Below are 16,809 nucleotides of genomic sequence, written 5' to 3'. Positions count from 1 at the left end.
CTGGGCAAAGACAAAGGGTTGGGAAAGCGAGAACAAGCAGAGATTAGCAATGGATTACACCTGCACACCCCCCTCCACACGGCTCTGGGAGCTCTGCAAAAACTCCAGTAACCAGAACGTGTTCTCAAATGAAAAGTCCATGCTTAAAAAATAAATAAAGAGAAGTTCAGAGCATTAGGAATCCTATAAGGCTTGCAAGTAATTTGCTAAAAATCATGCTAACCTGTAGCATCTAGTCCTAGAGAGCCGAGACTGCTGAGCTGAATTGATACTTTTTTTTTTTTGTGGCCTTTTCGTTGTCTTCTCCTTGTCCTCCTTTACAGACTTCTATTTACATTTGGCTTTAAATATGAAAATACTTGATAAACTTTATAAAATGTACAATTTTTTAAAAATATTTCTGAAAAACCGACTTGAAAAACAAAACAAAACAAACAAGAAAGAAGAAAAAAAAAAAGAAAAAAAGAAAACAAACAAACCCAAAACCTCTGCACCAGAAATGTTAAAGAGGAGGGGATTTTTTTTTTTTTTTAACTCTCTGGATTTCTTGTGTGTCAAAGAAAAGAGACAAATCCTGCATTTTCCATCTCTCCCCGTTTCTCAAATATCTCAAGTATCATTTGGTGGGAGCGCTGTGCACCTGGGGATGCTGATGTGACACCAGGTCCCCTTTCTCTGCTCAGCCTCCCTTTCCCCGCTGTGTTTTCGTGCCCTCTCTGTGTCACTGAATACTCTTTGGTTTGGTTTTTCTCCTTTTGCAGGAACATCACCCTTAGCAGCACTAGCAGCACCCCGTTGTCTCCACCACTGTTGACCCAGAAACTGCAACCAGACCACCTTTAAATGTCCACCCTTCCCTTCCTCTTCCATCCTCCCAGCCCAAAAACAGCCTGACAGGACTTGCACTTCATCCTCTGCCCTCTCCAGGAGCCAAATCTGTGTTTACACCATGGAAAATCCCCCAGTTTCCAACCCTGTAGACAGCATCTTATCAGAAACCAGTTCATTGCAGGCATTTCTTCCAGGCAGGGCTGCCAGGGGCCAGAGGCCTTCACAGACATCCACGTGCAGAAGACACCAGACCTAGAACAAGCTGTTTTTTAATGGCATACAGTGATCCAATACTGCAAGAGTCATCTGGGACTGCCATCCCCACCGCCCCCACGAGCAGGGGCCAAGCACAGCTTTGCTGTCTCCTTGAGCTTAGAGGCACAGAGAATTTAAAACCTTCGGGGTGAAGGAGCCAAAACACCACCAGGGCTTTGCTGAAGGTGACAAAATCTGCTTGGTGACGAGCGATGGGCGAGTGTCACCGGCTGAGCTGGGTGATGCCGGGGAGGGAGGCAGGAGATGGAGCTCCCTTTGCAGCCTCGTGCTCCCCAAAGCATCCCTCTCTCTCCACCAGATGGAAATCCACCTCCCTCACAGCCCTGCCCTGCTGGAGAGAAGCATTTCACCCAAAAAACATCCCTCTGCCACTCCTGAGTGCTGTGCTGCCAAGGCCCTTTCCTCCTCTTCCTTCCTCCTCAAAAATCCCTTCTGGGGGTTTCTCTGCTGCTTGGCTCATCCGTGGCCAAGCTCCAGCAGCCTCTGGCATCAGCCAGCAGCTCCACAGCGTGTCCATGGCACAATTTCAGGAAAGCTCCTCTGCTCAGAGCTGGGGAGGCCAGGGAGGACACGCAGATGATGCTGGTTTGCTTCCCCCAATTGAGTTTTTCCTCCTGCAAGAAAAGAGGGATTTTGTCCCCCACACAGAAGAACAGGGGGAAAGAGAAGGAGGCCCAGCTTGCTTTAGATCCGAGCCTTAAGCCTTTAGAATAAGGTGCAAAATAAAGGTCTTAAAAAGAAAAGGAAAAAAAAAAAAGAAAAAAGTCAAAACCAAAAAAGTGTCTGAGGTTTGATTTTTTTGTTGTTGTTGTTGTTGTTTAAAGCAGCCTGTTCCTTTTTTTTTCCTTTTTTTTTCTTTTTTTTTAAATAAACTCCACTGTGCAAAACTGTGCATTTTCTTTGGTATCCACTTAGGTAGTTTGAACTTAGTACTTTTTCCTATGTATACATAACTTTTGTCTCGTTTTTTCTTTAGACAGAGAATTAAATTCTCCCCCCAAAAAAATCATAAATTTTGCTGGAGGCTACTGATTGGCCTGATATTACATAATGCCCATTATGTAATTGGAAAGAGAGAAATTGATTCTAGCTATCAACTACTGGCCTCAAAAGGAGTTTAAACTTTCTGGCAACATTGGCCTCTCTGAACTGATCATGAGCTTTTCAACCCAAAAAGTTCAACACTGACTTTTTTTTTTTTTCTTTTTAAATTACACAAGAGAAAATAAAAACTACACTGCAACAAAAATAACCATTTGTGTTCATGTAGTTAGCAGCAGCTTTTTTAAAAAATAATTATAATAATAATAATAAGGCAGATTCTTGCCTTTGTTATGCCATTAAAAACATTCTTGTTCCCTAGAGAGAAGCATTCTGGAAAAAGTTGAAAACAAAAAATAATAATAACCCAACCAAAGCTTGCCTGCAAGTTCAAGTTTTGTAAAAAAATATATACATAATTTATTCTACAACATATGTGCCTTCTGTTCATACTTAGACATGTTTAGTGCTTTGTGTTTAGAGTTCATTTCCTGTCGTCCCTCCTCTGAGGACAGCCCTAAAACCAGCCTGGGTTCCTCGGGTCTGCTGCCTTCACACCACTCTTCCACAGTACCGTTGTCTGCAAACTCTTCTGGGCCAACTTCTCAGGTCAAGGAGCCCTTGCCCGACGGACACGGCGGGCGTTTGTCCTTCCAGCCCCGCGGCAGAGGCAGAGCCTCGCCAGTCATATCTCCGACTCCCGCCGCAGCGGCCGCGGCTCCAGGGGCACCCCCGCCTGGTTGTGGTGCTCCATGTCCGGGTGCGTGTCCGTGCTCATGCTCTCGGGCACGCCCGTGTCGATCTCGTCCTCCTCCTTGCTGCTGAGGGCCACCTCGTTCTCGTAGCAGAAGGAGTTGGCGTTGGAGAGGATGTATTTCTTCTCCGCTAAGTCCCTGGCACTGCAGATGGGTGTGTTGGGCACTTCGTACGTTTTGTGGAACCTCGAGTAGTCCACCTTGTAGTAGTTCTTCTCCTCGAAGAGCACGGGCTCGTAGCGGTGGCCCCAGAGGATCTCGTTGGCCAGATACGAGCTACGGCACTGCGTGGTCATGGCGGTGGCCTCCACCATGCCCTCCAAGATGACCACGATCTCGAAGTCAGCATTGTCCATGTCCTGTTTGCTCAGGTCGTACAGGGGACTGTCCTCGTCGATCTCGTGCACTATTGTAATGGGGGACACCAGGAAGATGCGGTCGATGCCGCTGTCGAAGCCCACGTTGATGTCGATCTGATCCAGGGGGATGTACTCCCCTTCCGACGTGATCCTGGATTTCAGGAGCTGCGCCCGCACGTGCGCCTCCACCAGGTGGCTTTTCCTCAGGTTCCCCACGCGCCACATCAGGCACAGCTTCCCGTCCCTCATGGCCACCACGGCGTTGTGGCTGAAGACCAGAGTTTCGTTCCTCTTTTTTGGCTTAGCCATCTTTGCCATGACGGCGCCAATGATGAAGGCATCGATGATGCAGCCCACGATGGACTGGAAAACCACCATGAACACGGCGATGGGACACTCGTCGGTGACGCACCTGAAGCCGTAGCCGATCGTGGTCTGGGTCTCGATGGAGAACAGGAAGGCTGCGGTGAAGCTGCTCACCTGAGACACGCAAGGCTTGCTGTTCTCTTGGTTCTCCAGATCCCCGTGCAACAGCGCGATCAACCAAAACACACAGCCAAAAAAAAGCCAGGAGAGGATGAACGTCAGGCAGAAGATCACCAGCATCCACCTCCAGCGGATGTCCACGCACGTGGTGAAGATGTCGGCCAGGTAGCGCTGCCCCTTCTCGCCCACGTTGATGAACTGGACATTGCAGTGCCCGTCCTTCTTGACGAAGCGGCTCCGGCACTGCTGCCGGGTGTGGACCTTGCCCTTGCCGTTGCCGAAGCCGTTGGCCACGGCCATGGTGGACAGCTTCATGCCGTCCTCCTCCGAGGACACGATGCTGTAGCGGTTGGTTCGCACGCTGCCCATCACTACTGCCGGGGACTGAGGTGCTTCTGCTTTAGAAAACAGTCTGAGTTTCTGCAAAACCCTTTGGAGAAACAGTTTTGAAAGTTCTACAGGAACACACACACGCGGAAAAGCCGGGCGGAGGCCGGAGTCCCCAGAAGCCCTCGGATCGACCAAGGACGCTCTTCTGGCATGCAGGGTGAGCTCAGCAAGCCACCGTCATAGAGAGGGCATGGTCTGCAAGAGAAAGAGAAGTGGCACTTTAGATCCTGGAGGAAAAGCATGGGGGATCAAGGAGAATGACACCTGAGGGCCTGCAGGAAGTTTCCTCTTTTTAATGGCATTTTCAGCGATGCTCAACATTCGCAGCTGTGCATGGACAGGGGTCACACGTGGTTACTGCAAGGAAGGAATTGCCCTTCCCGAAGGAAAGCACTGAAGGGGACGTGTCACACCAGCCTGAGCAATGTTCACTTTAAAGCTGGGCACGCAAAGGATCTCTCTGCTATTTATAACTGTGATTTCTGCTTATTTTGAAACAAACAACTCCCTTGAACATCCTTCTGCTGTTCAAACACAAATGCTGAAGTGGTTTACAGCGACTAATGATGTGTCTCGTGGACTGTCTGACCCGTGACAAAGCAGGGAGTGAGCAAAAGGGAAGGTGGAGGCAGGGAATAAACTTGGGGAGCGCAGATAGCGGTGATTACATGAAATTAAAGCACATATGATTGTTTTAATTAAGCTAACAGAAGGAGTTGTGCATTCTCAGCAAACTTCAAGAACAAGGGCTGCAGTAGCTTCTGTCTAACTCCATAAACTCATCGGGATCTCTGTAGTTTTCACACTCAAGTTTGGCCTGAGTTGTACAAAACCAATTAAACCTTTCAAACCTCTCATCTGCTCCTGCTAAAGCCACCAGAAAAACCAAGCAGGATCAGCTGAGTGCCCTCCTAACACCTTTAGGAGCCTCCCCAGCACCTTCCCCTCCAGAGCCCGAGGCAGCCCCTTCCATCTCCAGCAGGTCACAGCCCTGAGGGTCCCGGGGGTCTGAAATGTCACCAATCAAGACTCAGCAGAAAAGCTACAAAACCTCCTTCCTGCGGGGAGAAGGCACCAAAAACTTGTTTCAGGGAGGTCTGGCTTAGACCCAGGTCTAGCTTTTAACAAGTGCGTCATCCATTAAGTCATGTACTGCATATCAGGAAATGGAATTGAAATACTGCAGAGGAGAAGAGATGCATTAAAGCAACTGCTGCAGCCACACATGGCCCACGGAGGGAATAAAGCTGAACCCGGGTGGGGAGGAATGTCTGCTGTCCCTCTGGCACGGCACGGGAGGCTCCAGAACCATTTACAGTAGCAGGGGATTAAATCACGGCGCTCTTCCTAAATTAATGTTATCAAAACTCATCTGAGCCTGTCCAAAAGCCAACAAAACTGCAGCCACTGTGGAGCACAACCCCTGCCCGGCAGGACCTCTGCTCTTCTCTGCCTGGAATCTCACAGCAGCTGGAGATGTTATCTCCTTTCCCAACAACAGCAGCCCCTCAAGCCCAGCTGATGTGCTCCAAACACTCGAGCGATTTCAAACAACTCCTCAAGCCCTCCCACATCCTTCAGCCACATTACAGAGGCTTGAGCTCAGCAAACACTTGTTAGGAAAAGAGCAGGTGACAAACAGCAACATCATCAGCTGTGTGTGTGTGTGCAGGCTGCTTTTCCCTCCAGGATCTCCTCAGGGTTCACTTTCACCTCCTCTTTTCCCCTCGCTCCTGTTTGTTGTGCAAGAATGTGTCCCGCTGCCTCCTTGCCAAAGATTAGTCATCTGTGACTTCAGCTCAGACAAGACATTTTGGCAGCTCCTGGGTTCTGTAATGCCCCTTTGAGTGCAGCTCTCAGCCCTGAACGCTTCTGCCCTCATGCTTATTCTGGGTGCTTATTCTTACTTTTACAATCCTCACTGTGTAAGGATCCACTTTTCCTCCCCTTACACCTTTTTGTTCCCAGGGTTTCTCATTCCCGTCAGGATATCGTGCTCAAAAATACAAAAGAATTCTTTAAACGCTCACTTAAATGATTTGTTTTGGCCAAAACCCCGCTTTTATTAGAAACCTGAACATGGCAGGGAAGTGAAATTACTGTTAATACATCCCACATAAAAAAACTTCTTGAAAAGCCATCGCACTGCTCTGCGAATCGATCACTTTCACAAACCACATCCTATAATCACAGTCATGTTCGACTTCCACAGTCAAAGCCTGGTTTGTTCCAAGCTGATGGAAACACAGCCTAGGAAACAGTTTATTCTGGAGTTTGGTTTTTTTTTTTTCTTTTTCCTTTTCTTTCCTGGATTTTCGATGAAAACTTTTGGTGGAGGGAAAGGTAAGCTGCAACATTTAAAGTGTCTGAATATGCAGCTTCTCCCACTAAAGTCTCGACCTGAGGACACTTGTTTGGATCCCACAAATGCCTGAATTCCTAATACCAGCATCCTGTGGCTGCATTTAGAAGTTTGGGACCTGAATTTGTTGTATTCTCCCCTGCAGGACTGAGCACCTCTCCCCTTCTGTCCCTTGCCCGAATCTCTCCTCGCTGGCTGTGCTGTGGGAGTGCAGCTGCACCCTTTGGTGCCAAGGACCCCAAAACCTGGGGGTGAGCCTGGGGCAGCTCTGGAGCCTGCTGGCAGCTCACAGCACAGAGCTCTGGCACGCTGCAGGGCGGCAGAGCTGTGTGCCTGCTTTTCCAGCACAAACTGCCTCCCTTCCTGTGAGTGCTGGGGCAGGGAGGGTGGGATGGGAGCAGGAGCAGCACCACGCACAGGGATCAGCCAGAGGGGCTGATCTCACTCCTGCTCGTGGAAATACAGCTCTTGTGAAATGCCCTGTGCATGCACTGGCTGTCCCAGCACCTGCTCCGCGCTCACCCTGACCCTCAACACCAAAAGTTCCCCAAAAACCCCAGGAACAAAGCAGCAGGAAAACTGAATGCCACTTCTCCTTGTGCCAATCCACCTGCTGCTCAAAGGCTGCTGCTCCTCATTCCATCCCAGCATCAGCTGCTGGTGGCACCAAAAATTCCAGGCTGGTGTGGGAGCAGCCCTGCAACCCTCACTGGGCAGAGGGAGCCAACCCAGCACCAAAAACCCAGCCCAGGATTCCCAGTATTTGCCTAACTGGGCCCAGTGCAGTGCAGCCAGACACAGAGCTGTAAATTCAATCATCACCAGGCACGTTGTCATTATTATTATTACTATATTTATTATTATTATTATTAGTCCAGGTGACCTTTCCTCCTGGAAGGGAAGATAAGCAACTCAGCTTGGAATTACCAGCAGTGGCGGGGACATGGGATTACTGAGCAGGGATGAGATGGGAGAGCCTGGCTGGCTCTGCTGGGAAGGGATGAGATGGGATGGGAGAGCCTGGCTGCCTCTGCTGGGAAGGGATGAGATGGGATGGGAGAGCCTGGCTGCCTCCGCTGCGAGGGGATGCCTGGAGAAGGGAGGAAAACAACGGGGCTGTGCTGCATCTGCAGCATTTGGGGAAATGCCACCGTGAGGAGCCCAAACCTTCCCCTGAGCATCCCCTGCAGACCTTCCCGGGGGAAGGACGCGCACATCGCAAGGCACAGCAGGAGGGGAATTCGGGCAGAGGTTAAAGTCCTTCGGAGGGATAACTCCGGAGCACAGAAGGGTCGGGAGAGCAGCAGGCAGCGCTCGGAGCGGTTATTCATTCCCCGGCTGACGCCACCGAGCCCAGCCGGGCACATGTTGCCAAGAGAGCACCAGCAGCACCTCAGCCAAGCGCACCCTCCTCCCTGCTGCCCTCGGAAAGCAGAACAAAGCGGCGGCCGAGCCTGTTCCCGCATTCCTGCTCCCTCGCAGCCCCTCTGTAACCTTTTCTCCTTAAAAGTCATTCCCCAGGGCTCCTCCGCTGCTCCGGCCGCGACTCAAGTTACGCGGAGCTGCCTTGGGGAGAAGGATCTGACCTTCAGCGGCAGGCAGCGAGCAGGGGGTGGGGGAAAAAATTAAAAAAGAGCACACGATGCGGGGAAATGGGTGCGAAGAAATAGGAGAAAGGGAAGGACAAGTGGCGCTCGCATCTGCTGTCCTGCCAAGGAGACGGGAGCGGGCACAAAGCAGCTCCGAGCGGAGCAGCCATCACCAGGGGGTGTACGCGGAGCACCGGCGGCGGGGATGGAAAAGCAAACAAGTGTAAAGGTAAGGCTGAGCCACGGAGACAAGTGCGGGGTGGGGACGGAGCTGCGGGGACAGAGCTGCGGCTCGAGCCGGGCCGGTGGCACCTGCGGGTCCCCTGCGGGTCCCCAGCGCCCCCGCCCCGCTCACTGACCCCCCAAACCCATCTACATTCGCTTATCAGTATTTTTTCCTTTCTCTGTCATGAGCTAAGCTGAAACAATACAGCTCTTCGCTGCCTTTCCAAATGCTTTTTTTTTTTCCCTGCTTCGCATTTTTTTTGGCAGGACGGTCAGAAAGAAAGAAGCCCTCCCGCTTGCACCGTGCCGATGAATGAAGCTACAGGTTCATCTCACACCCCTCCAAACCATCCCGGGCGCTCAAACCCACGCACCCGAGCCGAGATTCGCCGCTTCTGCAGGAAACAACAGGCGAGAAGAAGGCGAAGGGATGGAGCGGTGCGCTTTGTGCGACGCGGAGTTGTCATGCGAACTTCCAGCCCTTCCCCAGGATAAAATATCCCGAGGGGGGAGGAAAAAAAAGGAGGGGAGCAGCTGGTGCATGGAAAGTTATGAGCACAAACAGATGCTGCAAGCAGATGCTCGGGCGCTCCAGCCATACCTATCGAATTATTTTAGGCGCTGAGAATAGCTCCGTGAGAAACGCAGGAGTTCCCCCTCTTCTCCAAGCCGACGCTTTTATCGCGGGGGTATCGCGACAGCGCCCGTGCCGCGCATCGCCTCCGCTGCTCGGGGAGAGACGCGGGGAAGGAGGCGAGCCTTACCTGCGGCGGCCGCGAGGGAGGTGCCGGTGCGGAGAAGGGGTGAGAAAGATCCGTGGCGAGGCCGTGCCCGGTGCCCGCTCCGCTCGCACTGCGCTCCCGCCCGCCCGCGGCCCCTTTTTGCGGGCGGCCATGGCACGTTTAATACGGCCCCGCCGGACACGCCCTCCGCGCGGAAGCAGCCAATCACAGCGCGGGGCGGGACTCGGGGGGCGGGGCCTCGAAGCGGGACTGGGCAGCGGGATCGGGAGCGGCGGGGACGGAGCGGAGCGGGGATGCAGCCGGGATGCTCCGGGAACGGAGCGGGGACACTCCAGAGCGCTGCTCGGAGCCGCGGTTCCCGCTGCTAAGAAGGCTCTGGGTCCCCCGGTGCCCGCTGCGGAGGCTCCTCGGGTTCCCGGTACGGAGGATCCTGGGATAAAGCACCGGCTCCCTGCATCTCCGGGTCCCTGGGAGAAGGCACCGGCTCCCGGGATCCCCGGGAGAAGGCAGCAGGTCCCTGGATTCCCGGGACGCCGGTGCGGAGGGTCCCTGGATCCTCGGTGCAAAGGGTGCCAGGAGAAGGCGCTGGGTCCCTGAATCCCGGGATCCCGGTGCGGAGGGTCCCGGGGAGAAAGCACCGGGTCCCGGGAGAAAGCATCAGATCCCCGAGTCCGCGGTGCAGAGGATCTCCGGGTGCCCGGTGCGGAGGGTGCCAGGAGAAGGCACCGGGCCCCCGCTGCGAAGAGTCCCCGGATCTTCGGGGACTCGGTGCCGAGGGTCCCGGGAGAAGGTGCCGGGTCCCAGGACCCCCTGTCCGGTGTAAAGGGTCCCAGGAGAAGGCGGCGCGTTCCCCGCTGCAGAGGGGGCAGGAGAAGGCTCCAGCCCCGCGGGTTCCCGGAGAAGCCGCGCTGCAGAACGGGCACGGCCGCGCTGCGGGCAGGCAGCGCCGCTGCGGGTTCGTTCCACGGCTCCGGGACGCTCCGGTTGCGCTCCCGAGCACCCGGCACCTGCCGCCGGCATGGCCTCACCCTCCCCCGGCAGAGATAAAGGCTTTTGAGGGACTCCACCGCGAGTTTGGGATGGTCCCGTTGGGAGCCGGCTGCCCGCTCCCTCCCGTTCCCGGCTGGTGGCCGAGGCCCCGGGCAGTGAGGAAAAATAGCGGAGACGGAAAAGTTTCGTTCCTTTTGTCCCTTTCTTTATTTTAGTGAAGGGAAATAAAATGCTAAGGTGCAGGGGTGTCCCATCCCAAGCTCCCTAGCAGGCAGAAGCCAAGCAAGCACAGCACAACACCGCTCCTGAACCGAAAATCCCTCTCTTTAACTAAATGAAACATCCCTTCCAAAACAAGAGCTTTGATCCCCGGACTAAGATCTTTTGGAGCAAGGGAAGGACGAGGCTGGCTGCAGTGCGTGGGATCCACGGCTCTGCTCCCTGAGTCACCTGTGGCAGCTCGGTCAGGCTGGCCAGGCTTGAAATATGCAGAAATCCAAATGGGTTTTAACAGCTTGTCCTCCCTACGGTGGACGTGGCCTAAGACAAAGAAAATAAGGATGAAATGCCTGGCCGGGAGCCTTGCAGGAACAAAAACAGCCCTGTAAGCACAGCCTGAAGTTTGGCAAGCCCCGGCTCCGCTGGACAGTGCAGGGTGTTGGGTTCCAGGGCAGGTGTCCGCAGCAGGACACTGTCCCTGCCCTGGGGAAGGGACAGCAGCTGAAATCCACGGGTGGTGTGCTGGGAAAACAAGGTGACCGCTGAGTGCAGCGGGGCAGAGCCCCCCAGGCTTTAGGAATTGCCGCAAACACCTTGAGTTGCACCCAGCACTGCGACAACACCCAGAAATGAGAGCTGGGGATGCTCCCGGGAAAGGCAGCGGCCACCAGCAGCAGGGATGGACTGCTCCAGGCAGCTCGGCCTCCAGAGAGCTCCTCACAATGTCCAGAGCAGGCTGTAAAGATGATTCCTTACTTTCCACAGCAATGCCAGCGCCCTGCAGTCACTCCTCGTTAAACTCTCCTCCTCCTCCTCCTCCTCCTCCTCCTCCTCCTCCTCATTTGTTTGCAAAGTTTCCAAGTCTGCCATGAGCTCTGGGTGGGAAAGCTTTGGCCAGATGCTCTCTCCTGGCCTGGCAGAGGTGCAGGATCAGCCTCCCCGCGCTGCTGCTGCTCCATCGCAGCGAGTGCCCCGCCTGGCAGCGCCGGTGTTTGCCGAGCTCCCGCAGCCCCGGTGAGGAAGTGCCGCATTGTTGCAGCAATAAACACAACGGCCGAGGGCAGCTGGTTCACCAGAGCCACGTTTGTGAGGGCAGGAGGAGCAGAATTGGCGTGCTGGGGAGGGGGAAGCAGGGACAAGGCTTCTGCTCCTTGGGCAATCTGGAGAGTTGGGCAATCGCGCTGGTTGTGAGTTGTGCTTGGGTGGTTCTGTTCGTCTGAAGGGGGAAGAGAAGCCCAAAACTTACGGGTGGTGGGTATGTGTCACAGACATCTTTTATGAAGGATTTTTCCTCCTGAGAAGCTGAGAGGCCTCAGGAACAAAATGCAAACAATGGTTATCTGCTGCTGTGGAATGCAACAGGTGCATCTGGGATTGGTCTCATGTGGTTGTTTCCAATAAATGGCCAGTCACAGTCAGCTGGCTCGGACTCTGTCTGAGACACAAGCCTTTGTTATCATTCTTTCTTTTTCTATTCTTAGCCAGCCTTCTGATGAAATCCTTTCTTCTCTTCTTTTAGTATAGTTTTAATGTAATATATACCATAAAATAATAAATCAAGCCTTCTGAAACATGGAGTCAGATCCTCATCTCTTCCCTCATCCTCAGACCCCTGTGAACACGGTCACAGGTATGGGAGGTGAAATCTATAAGGGGGATGACTGCAATTAATTTATCCGTTTGGTAGAGGAAGATAATTAAATCCACAGGATTTGAAAGACACGGGCACAGTTCATGTGCCTGTGCCAGAGAAAAAATATCCCTCATGTTTCTCTTTGTGTACTTCCCATGAACTGCTAAAAAGCAACAATTTGAAGTATTGTTTTTATTTATTATTCCTGTTGGAATACCAGGAGTTGGAACTAGAGCTCCAACATTTGCCCGTCTACATGTCAGTGAAACAAAGAGCTGTGATGCACTCCTGCTAAGAGATGCTCTGCCGGGGGATGGGTGCAGCAATTCCCTGTTCAAAACCCCCGAGATATTCCAGATTGCAGCACGGCTTTGGAGCCTCTTACTCAGCCTTTACTCATGATAAAAAATCCAGCCCTACTACAGATTTATCTGCCCAGATGAGTAAGGCTTACTCAGCCATTCAGCATTTCACACCAGGCAGGGCAGAGCAGATCCATCAGCACGGCTTCACAGCTTTCTCAGAGCTCTTCTCTGAATGAAATATCGATTCCCAACCTATTGCACAGATAATGAAAACCATAAAGGAGCTGCTTGCCTTCCAAACTCCCAAACAGGGAAGCTGAAGTTACAAGAGAAGTTTCTAAAAAACCCTTTCCTGTTGTAACAAGCCAGGACAAAGAGGGTGAGACAGCTGAAAACTTAACCCTCAGCGCTGAGCGAGGGGTTCCTTTTCCTTCTCTCCGTGAATGGTTTTCCACTCTGATCCAGCTTTGCGCCAGAGATCTCTCACTGAAATATTGGAAAAGCCACATGAAATGGTCATGGGCTGAGAGACTTTCAAGGCAAGACCCTTTATCTGCAGGGAGAGGAAGGGGTCTAGGAGGGAAGAACATTCGAGAATTTTTCTCCCCTTTTTCTGTCACAGTTCTGCCCTTGTTTGTCACCACAGCGAGGGGTTCCTTTTCCTTCTCTCCATGAATGGTTTTCCACTCTGATGCAGCCTTGCCTCAGAAATCTCTCACTGAAATATTGGAAAATCCATGTGAAATGGTCACGAGCTGAGAGATTTTCAAGGCAAGACCCTTTATCTGCAGGAAAAATGAGGGAGAGGAAGGGGTCTAGGAGGGAAGAATATTCGAGAATTTTTCTCCCCTTTTTCTGTCACAGTTCTCACCACAGCCACCCCTGTCCCTCAGCCTGCAGGTTCCCCCTGGAAGGAAATTTGGGAGTTGTCCTGCAGGCCCAGAGCTTGGAGCAGAGGCTTCAGCCCCAGTCTCACTCCAGTTATTAAATTGCTTTTTCTGTCTTGGCGCTGAAAGGACCTAATTATCAGATTGCATTAGTCCTCATCTCTTCAAGTGGCCAAATCTGCTTTGGTTCTCAAGGATTTTATTGCCAGCTGAAAATGGCTTAATTGTGTTGTGCTTGCAAAGAAAACACGGGCTGGGGGAATCAAAGCTTTCCACAAGAGGAGAAGAAATGCCATAAATAACACGCTGGGGTTTTGTTTTTTTGGGTCTCACCATTTCCATGCATGTAAACTGGCATGGGTTTGCCTTTCTTCCCTAAGCATGAAGTCAACTGGAAAAAATTCCTCAGGAAAAGGTGGTTTCCCCATTCCCAGTAAGCTCCTGGGGTTTGGGCATGAACTGGATCTTTATAGGTCTGATGCTGGGATCTCCAAGGGAAAATGAACCCACCTTGGTAGCAGAGGGAATGGGCAAATCCAGGGGAAATTCCACTGAGAGAAGCCTGCACGTTTGATAAGGCTTGAGAGAGCAAATAAACAGATTTGCAAGTGAAGGGGATCTACAGATGTGCAATTCTGCTGGAAAAAAAATAGGTTTGTCCCATGGGAGGGATGAATTGGACAGAGGAAATTGAATTTAGGATTTATGTACCTGAGAAGAGCAGAACTCACACCCCCCAACATCATTTGTAAGTGTATATTTTGTGTCCAAAATCTTAATTTAGGATTTCAGGCTGCCTTAGTTAGGCTTATTCTGAAGGCAAGTCACCAGCTAGTCACTGTATATTTTGTGTCCACATTTTTAACTGTATATTTTGTCTCCAAAATCTTCATTTAAGTTTTCAGGATGTCTTAGTTGAGTTTATCCTAAAGGCAAATCACTAGCCAGTCACTGTATATTTTGTGTCCACATTTTTAAGTGCATATTTTTTGTCCAAAATCTTCATTTAAGATTTCAGGATGTCTTAGTTAGGCTTATCCTGAAGGCAAATCACCAGCCAGTCACTGTATTTTGGAAAAAAATAAATATATTTTCATATATATATGAAATGCTTGCTGCTGCAGGAGGGGGATGTGGGGACCAAGGTGAAGAAATCCTGAATTACTGAATTCCAAACAGAAATCCACTTCTAGCAGGAGCTGTGTCGACCTCCCAATCCAACAGCAACCCACAAATTCTGCCAAGGAAAACTCCTTTCCAAGGCCAGATTCCATGTGGCTCAATTCTCACCAAATTAAGGTGCCTGATTTAAAGCATCTTTAGCTCCCAGCTGAACTTTCAGACCCAATAAAATGTGGTGTTGGTAAAAAGGGAGCTCTGAGCTCTCAGAGCAAGGTCAAAGGCCTTCAAATGTTCAGGAAATGTTTCTGATATTTAATGTACGTGTGGCACATTCCCTGGTTTCTGCAGGCAGGCAGGTCCAGCACCACGCAGGGACCCAGGATTGGGGATGATCTTCCAGAAATTATTAAATTAATATGCAGGGACCCAGGATTGGGGATGATCTTCCATAAATTATTAAATTAATATGCAGGGACCCAGGATTGGGGATGGTCTTCCATAAATTATTAAATTAATATGCAGGGACCCAGGATTGAGGATGATCTTCCATAAATTATTAAATTAATATGCAGGGACCCAGGATTGGGGATGGTCTTCCAGAAATTATTAAATTAATATGCAGGGACCCAGGATTGGGGATGATCCTCCAGAAATGTCAGGGACATCAATCTGCCATTGTCTGGGACACAGCAATATTCCATGTTTTTCCTTCTCAAGCCGTCAGTCAGCTTTGTGCTCAAAGACAGCAGTGGGGGCGTGGTTTCAGATTAATGAGAGGGAATTTTCAGGTTAATGAGGAAGAATTTTCAGATTAATGGGGAAGAATTTTCAGATCAATGGGAAAGAATTTGCATATTAACAAGGAGGAATTTGCATATTAACTAGGAGGAATGTTCCGATTAATGGGAAAGAATGTTCAGATGAACAAGGAGGAATTTTCAAATTTATAGGAAGGAATTTTCAAATTAACAAGGAGGAATTTTCAAATTAATGAGGAATTTTCAGATTAATGGGAAGGAATTTCCAGATTTATGAGGAAGAATTTTCAGATTAACAAAGAGGAATTTGCAGATTAATGAAGAGGAATTTTCGTATTAACAAGGAGGAATTTTCAAATTATTGGAAGGAATTTTCAGATTATTGAGGATAAATTTTCAGATTATTGAGGATAAATTTTCAGATTAATGAAGAGGAATTTTCAGATTAATGAGGAGGGATTTGCAGATTAACGAGGAGGAATTTTCAAATTATTGAGGAGGAATTCTCAGATTAGTGGGAAGGAATTTGCAGATTAACAAGGAGGAATTTGCATATTAATGAAGAGGAATTTTCAGATTAATGAAGAGGAATTTTCAGATTAATGAGGAAGAATTTTCAGATGAACAAGGAGGAATTTTCAGATTTATGGGAAGGAATTTTCAGATTAAGAAAGAGGAATTTTCAATTTAACGAGGACAAATTTTCAGATTAAGAAAGACGAATTAATGTGAGTGATCAAAGTGACCAAACAATGACAATTTCCAAAACTGAGATTTTCCTTTTCATCTCCCATTATCTGCTGCTCTCCCACAGCTCCCATTCTTTGGCTGTCTCCAGGGACAGGGAGTTAATGGTTAATAAAACTCACCAGAGGTGTGAGAACGTGTGGAGCTGCCATGGGGATGTTGACAATTCCTGGAAGGAAAAGGGTTAAGAGCCAGCAGCTCTCACACACACACAAATGTGGGGCTGCACTTCCATTCTGTCCCTTTCAGCTCCAGCTGCTCGGTGCCAAATTTCCCAAAATCGAGATGAACACAGCAGGGTGAGGAGACCTTGGTGGTTTTAAACCTGGTTTAAAACATCTGGGTTTTTTTAAAACCAAGTTTAAAACCTCTTCTGGTTTTCAAACCTTTATGGATTTTGCCCATCAGCAGGAGCCTGTCAAGAACAGTCAGATCAGAGGGATAAAATCCAAGAATTTGGGTTGAAAGGGACCTTAAAATCCCATCCCACCCCTGCCATGGGACACTTTTTACTGTCCCAAGGTCCTCCAAGCCCTGCCCAGCCTGGCCTTGGATATTCCAGGGATCCACAGCTTCTCTGGGAATTCCATCCCAGCCCTTCCCTACCCTCACAGGGAAGGATTTTTCCCCAAAATTCCATTTATCTCTGCCCTCTATCAGTTTTATTCCACCCCCCTTGTCCAAAATCTCCATCCCTTGTCCAAAATCTCTCTCCATCTCTCCTGTCACCTCCATCAGACCCTGTTCAGCCAATTTTAGGAGAAAAAGCGATGAGACTTGGGATTACTCAGCCATTTTTAGGAGAAAAGGCAACAAGAATTGGGATTGTTCAGCCATTTTGGGAGAAAAGGAGAAGGGAATTGGAATTATTCAGCCATTTTGGGAGAAAAGACAGCAAGAATTGGGATTGTTCAGCCATTTTTAGGAGAAAAGGCAAGGAGAATTGGGATTTTTCAGCTAATTTTAGGAGAAAAGGCAACAAGGATTGGGATTTTTCAGCCAATTTAGGAGAAAAGGCAAAGAGAATTGGAATTGTTCAGCCAATTTCAGAAAAGGCAAATGGAATTGAGATTGTTCAGCCAATTTTAGGT

General features: G+C 50.1%; 1 protein-coding gene across 2 annotated transcripts; it reads right to left on the bottom strand.

The window, feature by feature from the left end:
- Positions 1-233: 233 nt before the first annotated feature.
- KCNJ2 (potassium inwardly rectifying channel subfamily J member 2) lies at positions 234-9,284 on the bottom strand. 2 transcript variants are annotated; one of them, XM_074554872.1, is made up of 2 exons: positions 9,079-9,284; positions 234-4,333 (listed from the first exon to the last, which is right to left on the bottom strand). In XM_074554872.1, exon 2 carries the CDS (start codon positions 4,115-4,117, stop codon positions 2,834-2,836), a length of 1,284 nt encoding a protein of 427 aa, XP_074410973.1. In that variant the 5' UTR covers positions 4,118-4,333; positions 9,079-9,284; the 3' UTR covers positions 234-2,833. The 2 variants fall into 2 exon arrangements, with proteins under 2 accessions (XP_074410973.1, XP_014128483.1); XM_014273008.3 differs by lacking the exon at positions 9,079-9,284 and adding an exon at positions 8,916-9,068.
- Positions 9,285-16,809: the final 7,525 nt, after the last annotated feature.

The sequence above is a fragment of the Zonotrichia albicollis genome, chromosome 19 (assembly GCF_047830755.1).
Source record: "Zonotrichia albicollis isolate bZonAlb1 chromosome 19, bZonAlb1.hap1, whole genome shotgun sequence".
Lineage (NCBI taxonomy): Eukaryota > Metazoa > Chordata > Aves > Passeriformes > Passerellidae > Zonotrichia > Zonotrichia albicollis.
This window is presented reverse-complemented; position numbering and strand designations above follow the sequence as displayed.

Coding starts and splice junctions, on each gene's coding strand:
- KCNJ2 (XM_074554872.1), bottom strand. CDS start 4,117: ATGGGCAGCGTGCGAACCAACCGCTACAGCATCGTGTCCTCGGAGGAG.